The sequence below is a fragment of the Topomyia yanbarensis genome, chromosome 3 (assembly GCF_030247195.1).
Source record: "Topomyia yanbarensis strain Yona2022 chromosome 3, ASM3024719v1, whole genome shotgun sequence".
Lineage (NCBI taxonomy): Eukaryota > Metazoa > Arthropoda > Insecta > Diptera > Culicidae > Topomyia > Topomyia yanbarensis.
In genome coordinates, this window is record NC_080672.1 from 341,707,560 (window position 1) to 341,726,212 (window position 18,653).

Below are 18,653 nucleotides of genomic sequence, written 5' to 3' on the forward strand. Positions count from 1 at the left end.
TTTCTGACTCTGTCAAACATCCTAATTTTCAGAAGTTCAATTAGAATTGTCAACGTAATGAATCCCGTCTAATATTTTTATGCCACTAAACCCAATTTTTTTTTTGTAATATAATAAGTGCGAGAAAACATATTTCCAAACCACTAGGCCTCGTGTGAAACTATCTTAGATATAACTTTGTTAAAATCTTAAACAACTTTTCCGGATGATTTCAGATCAATTTTTAGTGGTCAACAAACTTGTAGACAATTAAATTTTCTATACAATGCTCACTTTTAGTGTTGTTTGAATATATAAAGCACCATCTAGGGACAGAAATATGAACTATCTCCAGTAGTAAAACTTATATTGTTACGAAAAAAACTTCAAAAAAAAAGTTGCTCTGGACCCCCCGACGGATTATTTTGATCTTAGTTTCAAATGAAAGGGGAAAGCCCATTCTTTCATATTCCGAAGTTTCAGAGATGCTGAATTTTTTTGCATAAAATTGTTCTAATAAATACACCGTGTATTTGAGTATATATTAGTTTGGGATCTCCAATGGTGTTAAAAACTTCACATTTTTGCTCCCACGTTTATACAATCTGAAATATTCAGGTATAAGTGAAAATAATACTTGTTATTAAATATCAAATCAATAATTTCAAAAATTGGGGCAAACAAACATTTTTTTTTTGCTTATATACAAAAATGGAAATGGTAAAAAACATTATAAAGAAAGCTTACCCTATTCATAGTGTTCTAGAGCGCCACGCACCAAACCTTCTTAGCTTTATTGTGCATAGCTTAGACAGATAAAAAATTGCTTGTTCGTGCATTTTGGTTCGCACCTTTCTTTCTTCTACGTAGTTGAAGTTGGCGTAAAAAAATGTAAAAAATTTCAATAACTTTGAAACGAATGAGTATTTTTACATACAGTCTTCGACAATATGATGTAGTTTTGATATCTACACATTTGTCTTGAACATAGTTTGCACGAAAGTCAATGAAAAAATTTTATTTAAAAAAACTAGATTTAAGGGGGTTGCCATAGAAAACGCCCTATAAATCGATAACCTTTAGTCCTACAAGCTCAAGTTCTTCAACAAAATTCTTCACTATGAGTATTTCTAAAACTTTGTGGATGACACCAACTTTCTACGTCAGTATAAAAAGTTATTTTTTTTTGTTCGATCACAGTAAGCCATGTCCAATTTCAATTGTTATCAGATTGTGGGGAATTTTCATACGAACAATTCTCCCAAAGACACCCTGTGAATATATTCAATGGTTTGGCCTCACGTTTTTGGCGTTTCCGATCACTGTGCGCTGGTGCCCTAACACAATTTCGCTAGATTTTCAGAGCAGCGTGCACTCAGTGCACTAGCGCGACTGTCGGAACGTTAAACAGTAAAATTTACAAGTAGAATATTTCACTGTAGATCAGTCAGTCAGAATCTTGAATCCTCACAATTTAGAAAAAATGTTCTTAATTTTTGCGTAATTTAGATAGTAAGGTGATACCGGTTTATATGAGAATTTCACATGTCACTGCAGGCCCGTGCGCAAAAAACGGGCTCACGGGGAGGGTTTTGATTCATCGACGTGTCTCATAAAAGAAAGGTTAAACTTTGAAGATTTTTATGAGACCTGGAAGGCCGAGTATTGTGTACCAATCGACTCAGCTCAACAAATTGGGTAAATGTCTATTATCAAGAAGGAATGGAATTGGTTGGTGGTAGTGTCGGATTGGTTTGAAGTAGTTAATTTTACTGACTAAACTTAAACCTCTTGTACCTTGCCATCCTCATCCATCCGGGCCACTGTTACACTGAAAAACATTGTTCCTAAAATCTTGCATAGAGTAGCATGAATTCTAGAACAATTCGCTTCAGTAACGCCCTCATAACGCTTTTATTAGTGGAAATATTAGTTTTTGTGTTGTGAAAATCAATCTCGGTTTCCTTGTCATTACCAAAACTATTTTCTGTACGTGAACTAGTTCACAACTTTATGATCATTACTCTCAGTTGACTCATGATGTTATTCATAGATAGTTCGCAAAATCAAAACATTGTGGATATTTTCTCGTGCTCTATTTCACGATTCTCGGAATTTTATTCATGAATCCATTCGATCCTCGTGAACTAATTAATGATTATATATTAAACACAACTTACCATTCGTGCTCCTGAAATAGTTCCCAAAATCATGAAATATTATTCATGTACCCGTTCATGATTTTTAGTATAATAGTCACGACTGACCATGCGTACCCGTAAAAAAAATCACAAAATTATAAAATGTTATTCATGTCGTGAACTGGTTCATTTTATCTAGTATAGTAGTCACAAGTTACCATTCGTGTTTGTGAAATAGTTCACGAAGCCATCAAACATTATTCATGTAATCGTAAACAGGTTCATGATTCCTAATATATTAGTCACGATCCAATATCCGTGCTCGTGAAACAGTTCCCAAGTTCATAACATATTATTCATGTATTCATGAACTGGTTCGTGATTTATAGTACATGATTCACGATCTAGTTTGCGTGAAGAGAACCCTAATCATATACAATTTCATGGAACATGGTAATGAATTTTTTATGTGAGCTCATTTCTCAAAATGTGGAGTAGTAGTCGTGGAATCATTCTTGTTCTGTGCACTTTTTCATAAAATATCCAGATGTCAGCCACCAAAAATAGGTACGAGCTGTAGATATAAAAAATATTGGGACCATTATCGTTATTCGTTCGATGCGGTTCAGTGTGATGTCTGGATAGAAACGAAAACTGTGCTGAGCGCCTCAAATCGTGTTCGTAATATAGTTTACAGAATAAGATCCCGCGAACACTTTTATGGTCCAATTCACCTTGTCACGTTACTCCGAGTAAAAAACCGATTGTAACCAAAAAATACCAGATCGCAATAAGACGAAGAGAAATTACGAATACCACGATGAAACTGAAATCATGTCACATTACTTCACGTGTCAAATTCGAAAGTAAGATTTAGAATAAGATATTAGGGTAAGATGAACAGAAATTACAAAATTCGTGACTGAGCCCTGTAATCATAAACATAAATCACACAACTCGTGACAAAAAAAATCTTAAATCGTCACTAAGATCCTGAAATCATGAAAATAAATAAACAGAATCCCTACTCGTTACTCAAATATCACAACATGAACAGAAAATATGAAAACAAAGTCCCTGCAATCATGGACATAAATCACATTACTCGTGATTGAAATATTCAAAATCGTGACTAGGATCCTGAGATTATGAACATGAATCACTTTACTCGTGACTGAAATAGCACGATAAAGTGAATAGAAATTACGAAAATTGTGACTAAGACTAAGATCCTGAAATCATTAACATAGATCCCGCTACTCTGACATAAGAATCCTGAAATCATCAAAATCGACTGTGTATTCCCAAATTATGAACAAGACTCATAACAAAAACTAAACATATCCAGCGAACAACAGTAACCCAACCAAACATTTAAGTGTAACGTCATGTATATAGTCGGAGCGAACTAGTTTTGTAGAAACACAGATAGTTTCATGGATACGAGGTCTAGTAGTCATAATTTTAGAAACCGTCACGGTTTTCGTGAATCGTTCACGAAATAGCGATCATCTTTTTATTTTGTGTTAATCGTTCATGTTTTTTTCAATGATGCTTTTTCTTGCTTGCTGTCCAACCTTCTCGGTATATCTGACCTGCTCAGGTCTGCTGCAAATATCGTCACCTGTTGAGACACGAACCGATCCGGAGGTGTCGACCATAATGATTTACATCTCTTTACAACCACCTTCCCAGGGTTTCTTATCCTTCTTGGTGCTACTCGTTCCTATTCATTTGATAGCTGCTGCTGAGACTTTCTCGGCGGCGGTATTTCTACCGATACCGATAACCATTTTCGTGAGTTGCTAGCCCGCTGACCGACCTTTGCTGTGTAGCTGATCTACTTACAACTAGTGCTAATATCGAAACAAGCCGAAATGTGAACCAGCCCAGGGATGCCGACCAACATAACTTACATCCCTTTCCAGCCACCTTCGTGGGGTTTCTTCCTTGGTTTTTTCAACGACTGGTTTCAAGAGTGACCGAACTCAAATGACACGGCTCACTATATAATTTCATCCCTGAACAGGAAGTTAATAAATTTTTAAAAGTAAATCCAAACTCTCATGGGAGGGGTTTGAACCCCTAAAACCCTTCCCTTGCGCACGGGCCTGTGTCACTGGTTAGCTAGCGTTAATCCGGCGCAAGCTTAGTACTGTCAGTAAGTTAGTGTCAGATTCTGATGAGACAAAGTCGAAACGCAAATTCCATACCTAATTTAGTTATACGTTTTGGGCCACTTCCGCGCAAATGTGGTTTTAAACAATCTTCTCCGTAGTGATGAATAATAATTTTTATCTAAATTTTCTCCACTAAGCAGAAAAATAGCACAATGCGTCTTGCATTAGCTTGTTCAGCCAAACCAAGTGTTTCGATTTCACTAGTTCGTCGCTGTTGTGCTATCTTATGACAAACGCCATTTTGGGGTAAACTGAGTTAAATATGCCACATTACTGGTTTGAAAAATCTCCTCAAAGTGGCGTTTTCAGAATTTTGAAATTCTACTTGGTTACTTAGATATAGCGAGAAAGATGATAAGAAATTGTGAGCTTTTTGCTTCAAATCACTGTTTCTAAGGATTTGCTCAATTTATATTGAAGTTTTAGATGTTTTTGTATGTGAAAATGTCTGAGGAACACAATGGCATAAATATTTTCAAAAGAAAATTACACGAGTTGTGAGAAAAACACAGTTTTAGGTTTAAACTGAAAATAAAGTATATTTGGCAACACTGTAACCAAAAATAACAATTTTTTTCTAGATTCCCTGACTCATTTCCTTCAAAATGGATTTCACCGATTGTTTCTAGATCATATGAACGCAAAGATATGGATAAAAGTTAAAAATTTATGATTTTTTTCTATGGAAAATTTTCCATGCACGATTATGACACGCCATACAAATTTTGTCATCAATACACGCCTATGACACGTGTGCGTGCGACTTTTGTTTACATTCATAGTAAAAACTCGCAACATAGTCAACCGATCTTCGTAATATTTGAGAGATTAATGCAGAATAGATAGAAGCATCAATTGTCTTCTTTGGATTGTTTATACCATTTGAGTAAAGCCATGTCAAGTGATCCTCGAATTTTTCGCAAAATCACCGATTTTCATGAGGTATATTTTATTGTATAGGGATTATGGTGAATAGCTTTTGGTATAAATATTTTGTTAAAACTCCCTTTTTTCTTTGAGATATTAACCCTTAAACTTTCTTGTATAAGAAAATTGTAAATTTTATATCTCAAAAACTGCTGAAGATAATTGAATGAATTTTTGTACACTTATAGAATGATATTAACACTATCTCACAAAAATATATCTATTGTATAATTGAGTAAATAACGGTACTTTGCATCTATTTAAAAATTTCAATTGCATTTTTTCTTGTGTTCTTCACGCTAAAAATTTTCAGGAAGCATGTCAAATTACGCAGCAATCCTTCACCTTCAAAAATCTGTATTGAGAATTTTTCATTTTTGTTCCTATCCAAAGTTATGGATGATTTTGTAACGGTGTGTTCCTTCAACGCATGGCCCACTTTGATGCAACCCGCGAACACTTACATATTGGCAACGCCGTACGTCGCGACGTTCTAATGCGCATCGCGTTGGAAGTGTGCATAGCATGACTAACAGAAGCTACATCTCTCGATTGCTGCAAAAGAACAAACTTTTCTATAGGGATTAACGAAGATGAATGTTTTCCGGATATTTTGAGATCATTTTATATTTTTTTGACCGAAGTGCACTACAAAAATCATAGTAGTTTAATAAATACTTTCTTATTATAATTTATCGTTACAATTAAACTGTATCGCAAATAACCGAAACTTAACTTATGTAATGAGTTTATGTTATTGCTATCTTCAAAGACACTTTTGTAAGTCAAAGTACGTCTATGTTTTATTCAAATTCATTATTTGTCTACAATATTATACAAGAAAGTGGAACAACTTATGACAACAGTATTTTACTTCACATGTTTTTGTTTACTGAATGATCTTACTTATATCGTTTTTGCTTGAGGCAAACTAACTCGGTTTCAGACGTAACTGCTGTTAAAGCGTTTGTTTGATGCCAGTTTCGAACCTAGGTTATGCGCCACTGAGGGACCATTCATGAATTACGTAACGCTTTTAGGGGGAGGGGGTACAACAAGTTGTGACATGTTGTGACATAGGGGGGAGTTAGCTAGATCGTTACGTAACATGTTTTCACCGAAGAAGAAAAAAATTTCTAGGAATTTGTTGCGTAATATGAGAGGGGGAGTGGAGAAATTTGTGACAATTTGTTACATGGGGGAGGCAGAGTCAATTTTGGGCAATTTTTGAGTTACGTAATTTATGAATGGTCACTGAACTGAAAACCGAGTTGGGTTCCAACCTGAAAAATATTTCGGGTTCGCTCACACCACCGCTGTTTTGCGAGAACCCAACTCAGTTCCATTAAAAACGTTTGTTTGAAGCAACTAACCCGGGTTAGTGTCTAGGTTCTCAATCGAAAACGACATTATAAACAATAATGCGAGCAAACATACCGTGCTACCACTCAGACAGAATCAACTAACAAAAAAGTGGTGAAATATGTCACTTTGCAAAAAATCGTGTCCATGCAGGTTCAAACATGTCCACTGCTCAATAACTCGCAAAAAATATAATAACGCTAAAAAGTATGCAAATCACTCGAAAAGCATTTACTCTCAATAATCCGTAAAGAAAAGCTTGTCTTTTTACTCTAATATCAGAGATGGCAATTTTGAACATGAGATACACTTTTTCAAAGCGATGCGCATTAGGACGTGGCGACGTACGGCGTTGCCAATATGTAAGTGTTCGCGGGCTGCATCAAAGTGGGCCATGCGTTGAAGGAACACACCGTTACAAAATCATCCATAACTTTGGATAGGAACAAAAATGAAAAATTCTCAATACAGATTATTGAAGGTGAAGGATTGCTGCGTAATTTGACATGCTTCCTGAAAATTTTTAGCGTGAAGAACACAAGAAAAAATGCAATTGAAATTTTTAAATAGATGCAAAGTACCGTTATTTACTCAATTATACAATAGATATATTTTTGTGAGATAGTGTTAATATCATTCCATAAGTGTACAAAAATTCATTCAATTATCTTCAGTAGTTTTTGAGATATAAAATTTACAATTTTCTTATACAAGAAAGTTTAAGGGTTAATATCTCAAAGAAAAAAGGGAGTTTTAACGAAATATTTATACCAAAAGCTATTCACCATAATCCCTATACAATAAAATATACCTCATGAAAATCGGTGATTTTGCGAAAAATTCGAGGATCACTTGACATGGCTTTACTCATTTATAAGTTTCAAGATGTTCAATCTCAAACTTTAAAAATCGTTTTTCTCGAAATGTGCTAAATGGCGCTTGTCATAAGATAGCACAACAGCGACGAGTTTTCATCAGCTTAAAATGAACTCCTTTTCAGGTAATTGTTCCGAATCGCGGCTTTTTCGAAAAGAGGGTTAATTTATTTTGGAAATGGTTCTAAATGGCCTATTTTGTAACAAGCAATGAAAAAAATTCGGGGGGAAAGCTTTAAAGTAGTTTAAACTGGAAAAATAAGTTGTTGCCACTTACCTTACTAACAACGGCATTGCTCATGAGAAAGTGACGTTAAGGGCGAAGGTCGCGTGATGCGGCTTTGCCGCATAGTCGAGTCCAAGGTTTCGAAGCGGCGCAAAGTCGCTGAGAAACCGACGGACGAGGTGGTTTTGATCTTGCTATCGAAGGGTGCAATCAAACCTGTAATCCACTCGTTTGCCCGGTATACTCAAACATAGGGGCTATCCCTAGTTTAAGTCCGACTGAGCGGCAGCGAAGTCGGACAGCATGACAAAAAGCGATGTGGCGTAGCCACATTAGGCATTAACAATGTTTTATTTAGTAACAGGATAGTATTCATTTACAAAAACAAAATGTAAGTGCCGAATGTGGCTACGCCACATCGCTTCATTCAAGTGCTGTCCGACTTCGCTGCCGCTCAGTCGGACTTAAACTAGGGATAGCCCCTATGTTTGAGTATACCGGGCAAACGTGTGGATTACAGGTTTGATTGCACCCTTCGATAGCAAGATCAAAACCACCTCGTCCGTCGGTTTCTCAGCGGCTTTGCGCCGCTTCGAATCCTTGGACTCGACTATGCGGCAAAGCCGCATCACAATACCTTCCCCCTTAACGTCACTATCTCATGAGTAATGCCATTGTTAGTAAGGTAAGTGGGAACAACTTATTTTTCCAGTTTAAACTACTTTAAAGCTTTCCTCCCAAATTTTTTTCATTGCTTGTTATAAAATAGGCTATTTAGAACCATTTCCAAAAGAAATTAACCCTCTTTTCGAAAAAGCCGCAATTCGGAACAATTACCCCTTTTCAGACGGAACATCACGCAGGACTAGGGGTTTGATTAAAAACACAAATCGTGTTTTCGTTTTATTAGAGCAAGCGTCAATCCACCGCTACCTATTTGGATTGGAACTCTTTCGAGGTTCCGGAGATACGGCTTGAAATAATGAAATTACAAGTCGTCCCAAAGAGCAAAAAAGGGGTTTTTTAGATTGCGTCAAAACTACTAACTTTAGCAATGTGATGTCTTTGAGAAAGTTTCTTGGAATAGGACTTCCCTTCTTTCTGTTTTATCGGATTAATGATTAATCCCTCTTATAGTGAGTTACGAAATTTATTTTCTTCGATAATTCAGATAGACAAATGCTTACTTCAGCAAAATAGTAGAGAAACTCGTTACAAATATTTTACCTGAAGGCTTCAATTCTCTATCTTTTAAGCTTTTTGAGATATGGGGCATTATTTGTGATAAGCCCCTTAAAAAACAGCTTTTCATCATAACTTTTCTTCTAGACTTTTTTCCATTATATAAATGTTCTAGAACATTGTTTGAACTGTTAAACTGCATTAATTTAACGAAGACAGAAACTTGCTATCTCTAGTATGTGTGGAAATAGTTATGTCTTTGATTGAAAATAGCTCTTTTTCCAATGCAGATAATTTTTAAACGGACAAACCACTTGGCACACAAATTGAAGCGCAAGAAAAGCTCAACAAATGCTGCAAAAATCAGATCTCCCCAAGGCGGCCCTCTGTGGAAATACTCGAGTTGAAGTTTGTGTGATGTAATTTTTGAATGGCCTTATAAAAGAGGTTTATAGTCGTTTTATAGTCGCGAAAGGGATGGCTAACCATCGACCTATCGTTGGATCGACCAAATAAGAAGACTGATCACGGCCGAATATGGATGTCCCAAGGGACCTTTATATCATATCAACTTCACCATTGTACATTAGTGCTAAGAATAAATTATAGTTAATGTCTAAATTAAATGTGCTTTTTTGAGTAAGGAAAAGTGATAGTGTTTTTTTTGCTCCGTGTGTGAAACCCTCCAATCGAAGATAGGTGAAGAACTAAGAATGAGCAGTCAACAATCGGTTCACAAGGGTCATCAAAAAGTCAGTCGTCGTCTTTCCCAACAATATTATTATATTAAAGATCCACGACTCTGCTAAGCTACCGAATGTAGATTGTAGACGTCTCGCTCTTCAAAGCGCTGTAACTTTCGATCTATTGCTCAAATTTCTATCAAAATTTGAGAAAACATTCTCTTGTACTTTCAGATAAAGCAATTTTTTTCGATTTTTGCGAAAATAAAAAAAAATTGTAACCCCTTAACAAAGGTTTTCCACAATTTAATTCCACTATAGGAATTAAATTGTAGAAAACCTGTGTTAAGTGCTAAGTGCCTTTTACTAAGACCTCCGTTCGAGTGTATATAGTGAAGTTCAGGGAGATTATGAAGATTTTTAAGAAGTAATTTTACAAATAATGTATTGGTTTTTAGAAATAATTATTTTTAAGTACTATTTCCTAAGCAACTAATTATTCAGTAAAAACATGATGAAATGCAATCCGCCATTATCATCGGCAACGCGCAATACAATTTTCAAATATTTATTATCAGCATTCGTCCACGATTAGGAAAGACGTATGGAATTTTATTACTCATCTATCCTGAGCAGAAATATCCTTCACACAATATTAAATTTCATCCGATACTTCCTTCCATCTAATACTGAAGCACCAATTCCAGGAAGCATGTACAATACGTGCAGAGGTACCGGGTGAGTTAGCAGCAAACGAACACAGCGATGTTCAGCGAACCGAGAATGTCACATTTTGCCGGAGGGGACATTAAATTTAAATCTGATGAATTTGGAAACCAAAGTGACATATTGTCACAAACACGGCAGCTCGAGGTTCGTCGCTGGCAACTCCACCACCGGCATCAGGGAAACCACACGAACAAGTATCCGTTGCAGCGGATATGGGATAGTTTAGAGTGTTTCGGTTCGTGCGATATCTAGGCTAGGGCCGTTCAGCCACTCGAACGAACTGGTGCTACTGGTCGGTCGGTGAAATCCCTGGGGACGCAGGCAAGCAGGTACATTATATGCTCCACCGTTGTGCGTCAGTTGTGAGTATAATAAAAATATATTGTTAAATGTGTGCTCTTGTGGGCCCATAAATTCATCGATACGTGATGCGTGATGCCGTTTTCGGGTGTGTGTTTGTGTGTGTGGGCGTCAGTAGAAGCAAGCAAGCGTGAGATAAGCGAGGCCGATTCGAGTGTTAGCTAGGGATGTCGGAAAAGCTGATGGAGACGCGCGGTCTTCGGAAGGATTGAATCTCGTATACTGGAGCGCAAATTTGAAATTTTCGGATTAAATTTGGGTGTAGAACAACCCTAGCCCGTTACCCAACACTGAATTTAGTAGCGCTGATCCAGTCTGCTAGAAGTATCCAGACATCCAGCAAAGTCATAGATTTCACTTTGTGGCACATCATGGTCCCTTCCACGCCATGTACACAACTATATTTACGAAGTACTGAACAGAATGTACAGCATGTGTGTTTGTGTGTGTGTCGGCCTGCCGGTGGATTTATGCAGCGCAAGTTGTTGGAGATAAATCACCTCGAGTGTGTTGTGTAGCTGTTTGGGTTTGTTATTGAAGAAACAATGCGCTCTCTGGCCAACATGAGACTCGCTGGGCAAACCATCTTCTGATGCATCGATACGGTGGTATTGTCACACAGAATTTCCACTGGCACTTGCTAGAAATTTGCTTCATCGGGGGTCCGGAAAATTGGGTTTTTCTACAACAGTATCCCTGTTCGTCCTCTTCCGGGTGTCAGTTAAGTGTGGACTGAATGGGTGGATAAATTAATATATTTCTGTCTCTTTTTACTGGAAGCGCAGATAAATTTTGCTGATTCGACGCAGTCAAACCACGTTTGACATGGGTGCTTGGAGAATATTTACTACAATTTTGGATATTTGATGAGTGGACGGAAATTGTACTGGATTGAATTATTTTCGATATCATTTCACACTCGAGTTAGACACCATGCACAAGGAAATAATAGCTTGAAGGTTATGGCACATACCTCTAAATAGCGTGGTACAAATCTACATTACAATACACTGTGAATTTTACTGGCTTTTATCAATTGGATTAAATGATGGAAACTGATTTTAAATCTAAACTTGTAACGAACCACAACAATTATATCAACAGTTTAGACTATATTAATTAGGACTATAAAACCAACGTTCCAAATCTCACGATGCCATTGAAAATAATCCCGTCTTGTTTCGCCGAAGCATCTGCAAAATGTCATAATCCACCAAAGTTGAATTAATTCTTATTCAGCCATCGTAAAAATCCTGCCAAGGCCCTAAACGCAATTAGGAAATTATCTAAAATCAAAATCTCAGTTTGGCTCCCATTGAGCCCACCCCTCGCTCGTCTCCGTCAACTGAAAAGCGCAGTGAACCGTCATCGCCGCCAAATGGGGTATAGTGCTTTTGTGTCGAGCATTGTTATCGAATTAGTCGCTCTAATGGTGTCACTGTTATTTGTCTTCGGCTAGTCTTTGCCAAAAAATCGCGAGGAAAGTAGCAGTCAACGGGTGGCCCTTAGCGAGCGCTAGGGACAGATAGAGAGAGCGAGAGAGAAACCAAGTGCCATAAAATAAAACTTTTATGTGCACCTCTCTGCCTCCCTACCATCTCCCTACCCTACGGAATGGTTTTGTGGCCTTCACCGACCGATACAAGAAAAGGCAATTATAAAGAGGAAAGTTCCCCGAGTGGAAATGTTCACGTTGCAAATAAGAAAACACCAGCACTTTTGTGCATGTTCTCCAGAAAGACGGCGCTCGAGAGCTGCATTTTATGCACTGAACTGAAGCTCCACCCAACTTACATATGGTTTCGGGACATGCTCGAACTTGAACACATACACAGACGTGCACACAGGCACGGTATCACCACAAAAGTCACTTCTGAGACGCCATTATGTTTGTAGACGACATACAGGCCAACCCATGAGATGAGAACGTTCCGTGAGAAAGGGCTTTTTCCGGAAAATGGATCCCAAATCGTTAAAAATTAATCCGGTCTAATGTTCGGTCGGATGCCAAGGTAGACCACCTTACCCGAGTGCTCAGCACTTCCATCAAATAGCTTATCGTTGCTGGAAGGCTCTGATGCCAATACCTTTCAATTTTGACGACACACGGTAAATGTGAGCGAAAATGACGCAAGTGCTAATGCGCGATAATTTTTTGCTGTTCTGATACTTTACTTCCAATAATAATTACCTATATACCTTTGACGAGAAATTTTGTGCGTCCCCATTATTTGCTCTATTGATGGAGAAACATGGTTTTTCACAAGTATGTTTTATATGAATACTAGATTTTATAGTCATCGAGCAAATTACTGTCCATAACACTGCATAAACAATTCCAACTCGCCGCGGCGCCAAATGAATAGATCGATTCGAGTAATTAAAATGAAATGCTTTTCCGGTGGCCGATGTTGAATCAGGCGTTAATTCAACCATAAGTGGTTGCACTCGATCCTCGAATGGATAGCAAAGCTTTTATGGCCCTAGCGAGCGAAAATAATCGTTTTCCACGCTTATTTATTGTCTTTGTTTTCGGGCAATTGCTGGAATAGCTAAAACATCCTGTGTTCAATCTAGTATTTATTCATTTCATGCTAATGAATTCTCAACTCAGCACTCGGTTGGAGTTAATGGCCTTTAATTTTGGGGCGACACTTTATATGTTTTTCGATTAAATTCTATCAAATTTTGAAATTGTGTCGCAAAGTACGAAATGAATGATTTGAGCGTAGAATACAGGGATTGTATTATTGGCGTTCACAAAAAGTTTCTTGTCTTGCGGGGAGAGCGATATTGTGAAAATTCAAAATCTTATAACATTTATGTGTTTGACATTACTCTACACTGGTGTAGTCGGTGAAACATTTATTCAAATTTGGGTGTAATCAGTTTCTCTCTTTTTATAATACACCGGTGTAAAAATGAAAACTCAATTGATCAACTAACCTCACGATTACTGTGCAACCCAAAAAAAATATATCATCTTTAAGAATCTAAACCTGCTCAATCTGGAGATCACGTCATGCAATAAGTAATGATGGTGGCGATGTTTTTCAACTATGATTGCATAGCTACCAAGTTACTTTCTCCTAGTTGTCAGACACAAAAAACTGTTACTGAACTAAACGCATTGCCATTTTCCTACTTTCCCACTTTTTTCCGTTTAATTTGATAGTTTCTTTGACAATGTGTAATATATTACTGACATTAATAAAATATATAGTACAATATATTACTAACAAGCCCACTACCTGGGATCACTAATTATAACATTGCAATAAGGGGTACAAAATAGAAAATGGCTCACTCGCCGTCCAGGTTCAATCCGCATCCAATCGACGAAAGATGTCCCCCGCTGAAGGGAGCCGGCGAGGATGGCAGCGTAATGTCATCTGTAAGAAATAGGAAGGATAAAAAGTACAATAAATTTATGTGCAAATTATATTTGGTGTTGTTTAATAAGCTTAGTTTGTAGTCTTATGTCGTTTACGTTTTTGGCAGTGCATTCAAGCTTGGGTGTAATCAGTCTGTCTCATTTTTTGCACTACACCGGTTTAGCACCAGGTAAAAACAAAAACGCTATTAGTCTTGAAATGTTGTTAAAATTGACTTTGGGGAAAAATTTCGGATGAACCGTTTAACTCGTCTAGCATAGCCGTTGATAGCAAACAAAAGAGTAAAATTTTCTCTTTCGTTGACTGCTATGCGCCGTGCTTGGGTAATAACGATTTCTCCAGAATTTCTCCTCAAAGTGAATTTTGACATATGGATTATGAGCCCTAATCATATGTCGATAACTAGACTATTGACGAGTTTGTTATCAGGTTTGCTCGTGAAGGGCTCGATCGCTTGTATGTTAATATGTTTGATCACGTGGCGCTTGTTTGTCATGTGTTCTAGCGTGAATTTAACATCTCCTGTATTAATTCGTTTTTATAGCATTTTACACTTTTTTAAGCTTGCGCTAACAAAAGAAAACTGACACAATAGTTTTTTTGTAATTCCATTTTGTTTATACTGGTGTGGAGGCGAATGGTGTTTTGCGTAAGATAATTAGAAAATCTAAAGTAAACCAACACGTTATACAATGGATTTAAAGTAGTGTGCTTAAATTTTTTATGATATTGTTGATCTAGGTAATCAGAAATGAAAATCTATCATTAAAATGGTATAATCATAAGAAAGATTCGATGACACTGTATGGTAAAATAAATCTATTATTTCATGACCTTTGTCATAAAAAAATAACTCAACATTTCACAGTTAGCTTAACTTGTGGTTTTCAGCCAGATTAGACAATATTTTAGGTTTTGTCCGACTTTCGTTCGAAGATCTGCCACTGTGCGTGGTACAGAGAGGAGCATTCCCTTTAAATTGCTTAGTTCACTACCGCCACCTAAACTTTCAAGTGAAAACAAAAAGTCCATTTATTCCTCTATAACTTTGTGGAACATCATAACTTTCTATCTCTTGTCGTTTCAAAGATATATGAGTTTTTCCTAACTTTGCTCCACTTATTCACGTAGTTCACATACATGAGATAAGCGGAGTACGCCTATGGCTCTGGGGGAGATTTCGTACGTGTGGTAACCTACACTTCATAAACCCTTGAAATAAATACCTTCTATGTTTTATTGTGTCAATACGACGGTGGCTACACGGTGGGATGGCGGGGTAGTGTGGATCAGCGGCGGCACTCTTAAAGTGATAACGATGGCAGCTGACCTGGACGGCGAATCTGGATCCTGACGTTTACGGTCTTTCGGCTCTCGATGGAGGGAAGGTTTGCGGTGTGGCGAAAATCCCTTCGATCACGGGTACTTGGGTTCACCCAAACACAACTGGCGATAATTCAGGGACCGGTCTCGTGCGCGTTAAGGTTTAACGAGGCTCGTCCTTAGGGAAGCCATTCCGCTGACAATTTCCGCAAATGCAAAAAAATCGTGCGTCTCAAGTTCCCTTAAGGGAGTGTTCCCTTAAGGGAACTTGAGGTGATAACCGATTTAGATACGTTATCAAGTTTCATGAAACTGCTGAATATACGAAAATGCCATCGAAATCCTGTATACGCTTTTGAACTATTGAGCGCTGGGATTTGAGTGGTAAACGTGACTGCTTCTCGCCCAGTGAGTGCGGGTTCTATCTCATATATTTTTTTAAGTGGTGGAGTCACCTCACTGTCGTCGGTGACAGGCACTCAGTGCGAGTGGATACTGGACAACTAGCCACAGATAAAATATCAGGTTTAATTTACTTCGTACAAAATATATTTAAACGGAATGCTTGCGAAACAGGGAATCAAAAAATATATCCCCACAAAGCGATAATCCAAAGTAGCCTTGCTTGTTACTACATTGCGTTGCGGAACTTGACCTTCTGTTTCAACTGACATCGCAACCGGTTCTTAGTGTACTGGGCGAGGTGCTACGATCTTTCCGATCACTGAAAATCCTTCTAGTCGAGTGATTTATGAAACCAGCGCGCCTGATCCGCTGACCCATCAATCCAGGGCAATCAAGTGATAATTGACGTAAAGTAAAATTAAACACACGAGAACTGAAGTAGGGCATTTCAAACAAATCGCAATATAATTCTGAAGTCACATGCAACAGTAGATGGTCTAACGAGCTTCTTATCAAATCACACTCACTTTGAACGCTGCCCTCTTTCATTCTTCTTTCCGATTCTTTTAGTTCAGTTTCTGTTCTTTAGGTATGTTCAAAAATGTCTTTCAATAGCTAAGATTCCCTTTACATTCAAACGGATGTTGAAATAAAACCGATTCTTCGGCTTAAAATTGCATTTATGGTCCTCATTCGGGCCCTTCGTGATTTTCATCCGCGTCAAAAAAAGAAAAAAAAATGTGCTGACACAACGATATTTGACTGTGACCGAAATTTCATAGATACGCCCTTGGCAATCTGTCTAAAATAAACAAATGACATTATTAGCGACAACCCTTTATCGAAGGCGTACCGCGTATAAGTACCTACGAAAGAAGTTGAGATCGACAGCGTGGTTACCGAGACGAGTTTGGTTTGCCCGAATCTGCTGAAGCACGGGGCTGGCTGTTTTAAAGACCCAATATTTCAGCTAGTAAATACTGTAAACAACTGTATTCAACATCAGTCACAGATAATGGAATAAAGACCTATGTCAGCTCAAATTCACATCGGGTGATTTTCCCTGGGTCTGCATTACCTAACTATCTCGTCCTTAACATGGTGACCAGATAATTTTGTACCACGTGCCCTAACTGGATTAATGGCAAATAAATGTTGGCGCCCTGTACGCGGTAAAAATATGCTCATAAAATTAAACTTTCGAACGTCATAAATAGTATTTCCCAAGAATCGTTCTGTATTTTTGCGACTACCAAGCTTACAACAGTGGTATTCTGAACATGAACGTAAGTAGTACAATGTTCCTGATGTGAAGAAACTGGAAAAAGTTGACTTCTAGTCATGTTTTGTTTCTCAATAAACATTTCACTTCGTTAACAGAAGGCCGAATCGGAATCACTTGAAAGCAAATGATATTGTGTTGGCCCCTTGAAAAGTAATCGATTATCGATAATTTTTTCTCTATTCTGAGCGCTAGATCCTGGAGCCTCTGGCCTTAGTGCAGTATGTCCATTCCAGAGATGAGCAAATCGATTCAGTTTAGTGAGCAAACCAAGAGTCCGAAGAACCGACTCTTGGTCGATTCAGTAATTAATTTGGGAATATTAATCCAATATATGTTTAATATTGATCTGGAGTAGATATTTTAATTTCATATACACAAATAATTGTGCGTGTATTCATTGCGGTAAGCTTGGAAGTGAAGTAATAAAGAAATCGAAATTTAAAAAAAACAATCGTTGCTTGCTCATTATTTTTCAAGAGTAAATTCTTTTGGGGTCCATTCATATATTACGTAACGCAAAAATTACCCAAAGTTGACTCCCCCCTCCCCCATGTAACAAATTGTCACAAATTTTTCTATTCCCGCTCCCCTATTACGTAACAAACTCTTCATTTTTTTCTTTGTAAAAACAAGTTACGTAACATGTCACAATTTGTTGTACCCCCTCTCCTCCTAAAAGCGTTACGTAATTTATGAATGGTGTCTTAATCCATACGCGATTCACTCGCCCATCTCTAGTCCATTCGTAAAGACCGTACATCCTTGAATAAAGAAATCTTCTCCAACAGCGACTAAGGAAACAGCAGGGGGCGGTACGACGCGCTCAGAGTTCGACATTTTATTTTGTTTTTATTTTTAGAGACTTGTCCTACTGGAGCTGAAGAGCTAGTGTCTCGGAAGGGCTCCCTATCACAATAACTCACTACAATTGCAGACGAGACGGGATATGTCACCCACTAAACATTGTTTGGCCGTGATTCTGAATGTGATATTCATTGTACGGTTCAGATATGTGTTGGCGTAGGGACTTCATGATCGCGCGTATTATCGCGAAAGACTCGAACGTTTGTACTTTAACGTGTTCAATTGCTTGCGCGTTTGTATGTCGCTTGTGCTAGCGTGTATGTTACTTTGCGTGTAAAATTTCGATTTTATAACCGTGTGTCCATTCGCATATACGCGTGAGTTCTTGAATGATCGCGCGCGGACCGTTGATCTGATGCTTAATCGGCTAGAAGGTGAGTTCTTCCATATCACTAGAGTTCCCGGTCATATCACCATGGCACGGCATGGCTAAAACTGGGGGTGGTCGTAGCGTAGTTGGTAAATCGATTGCCTTGTACGCAGCGCACCTGGGTTCGAGTCCCGACCCCCGCACATAGGGATAGAAATTTTTCATAAGAGACTTTTCTAACCCGAAAAGGTTAAAACCTCTATAATCGAATTAAAAAAAATAGTACTAAAAACACTGAGAACTGACATACAAGTAAAGATTTCAACTTGTGTAAGAAATTAAACTGTCGCTTTGAAATGACAACAACAAGTAGCAACTTGCCACTGGTCGGCACTTCGATCGGTCAGCAATCGCTATCGGGGAGTTG

The 18,653-nt window shown here is 37.9% G+C and overlaps 2 protein-coding genes across 4 annotated transcripts in view; one reads left to right on the forward strand and one right to left on the reverse strand.

Annotated features, from left to right (window-relative positions):
- LOC131693700 (glucose transporter type 1) overlaps positions 1 to 18,653 on the forward strand; it is a 704,006-nt gene that overhangs the window by 81,647 nt on the left and 603,706 nt on the right. The gene's annotated exons all lie outside the window — the stretch shown is intronic.
- The window catches only part of LOC131688135 (uncharacterized), a 174,073-nt gene continuing 168,932 nt past the window's right edge, over positions 13,513 to 18,653 (reverse strand). The window contains exon 7 of the mRNA XM_058972288.1: positions 13,513 to 14,036. Within this exon, the coding sequence (XP_058828271.1) occupies positions 13,948 to 14,036 (89 nt within the window). The 3' untranslated portion in view covers positions 13,513 to 13,947. The remainder of the gene's footprint in view (positions 14,037 to 18,653) is intronic.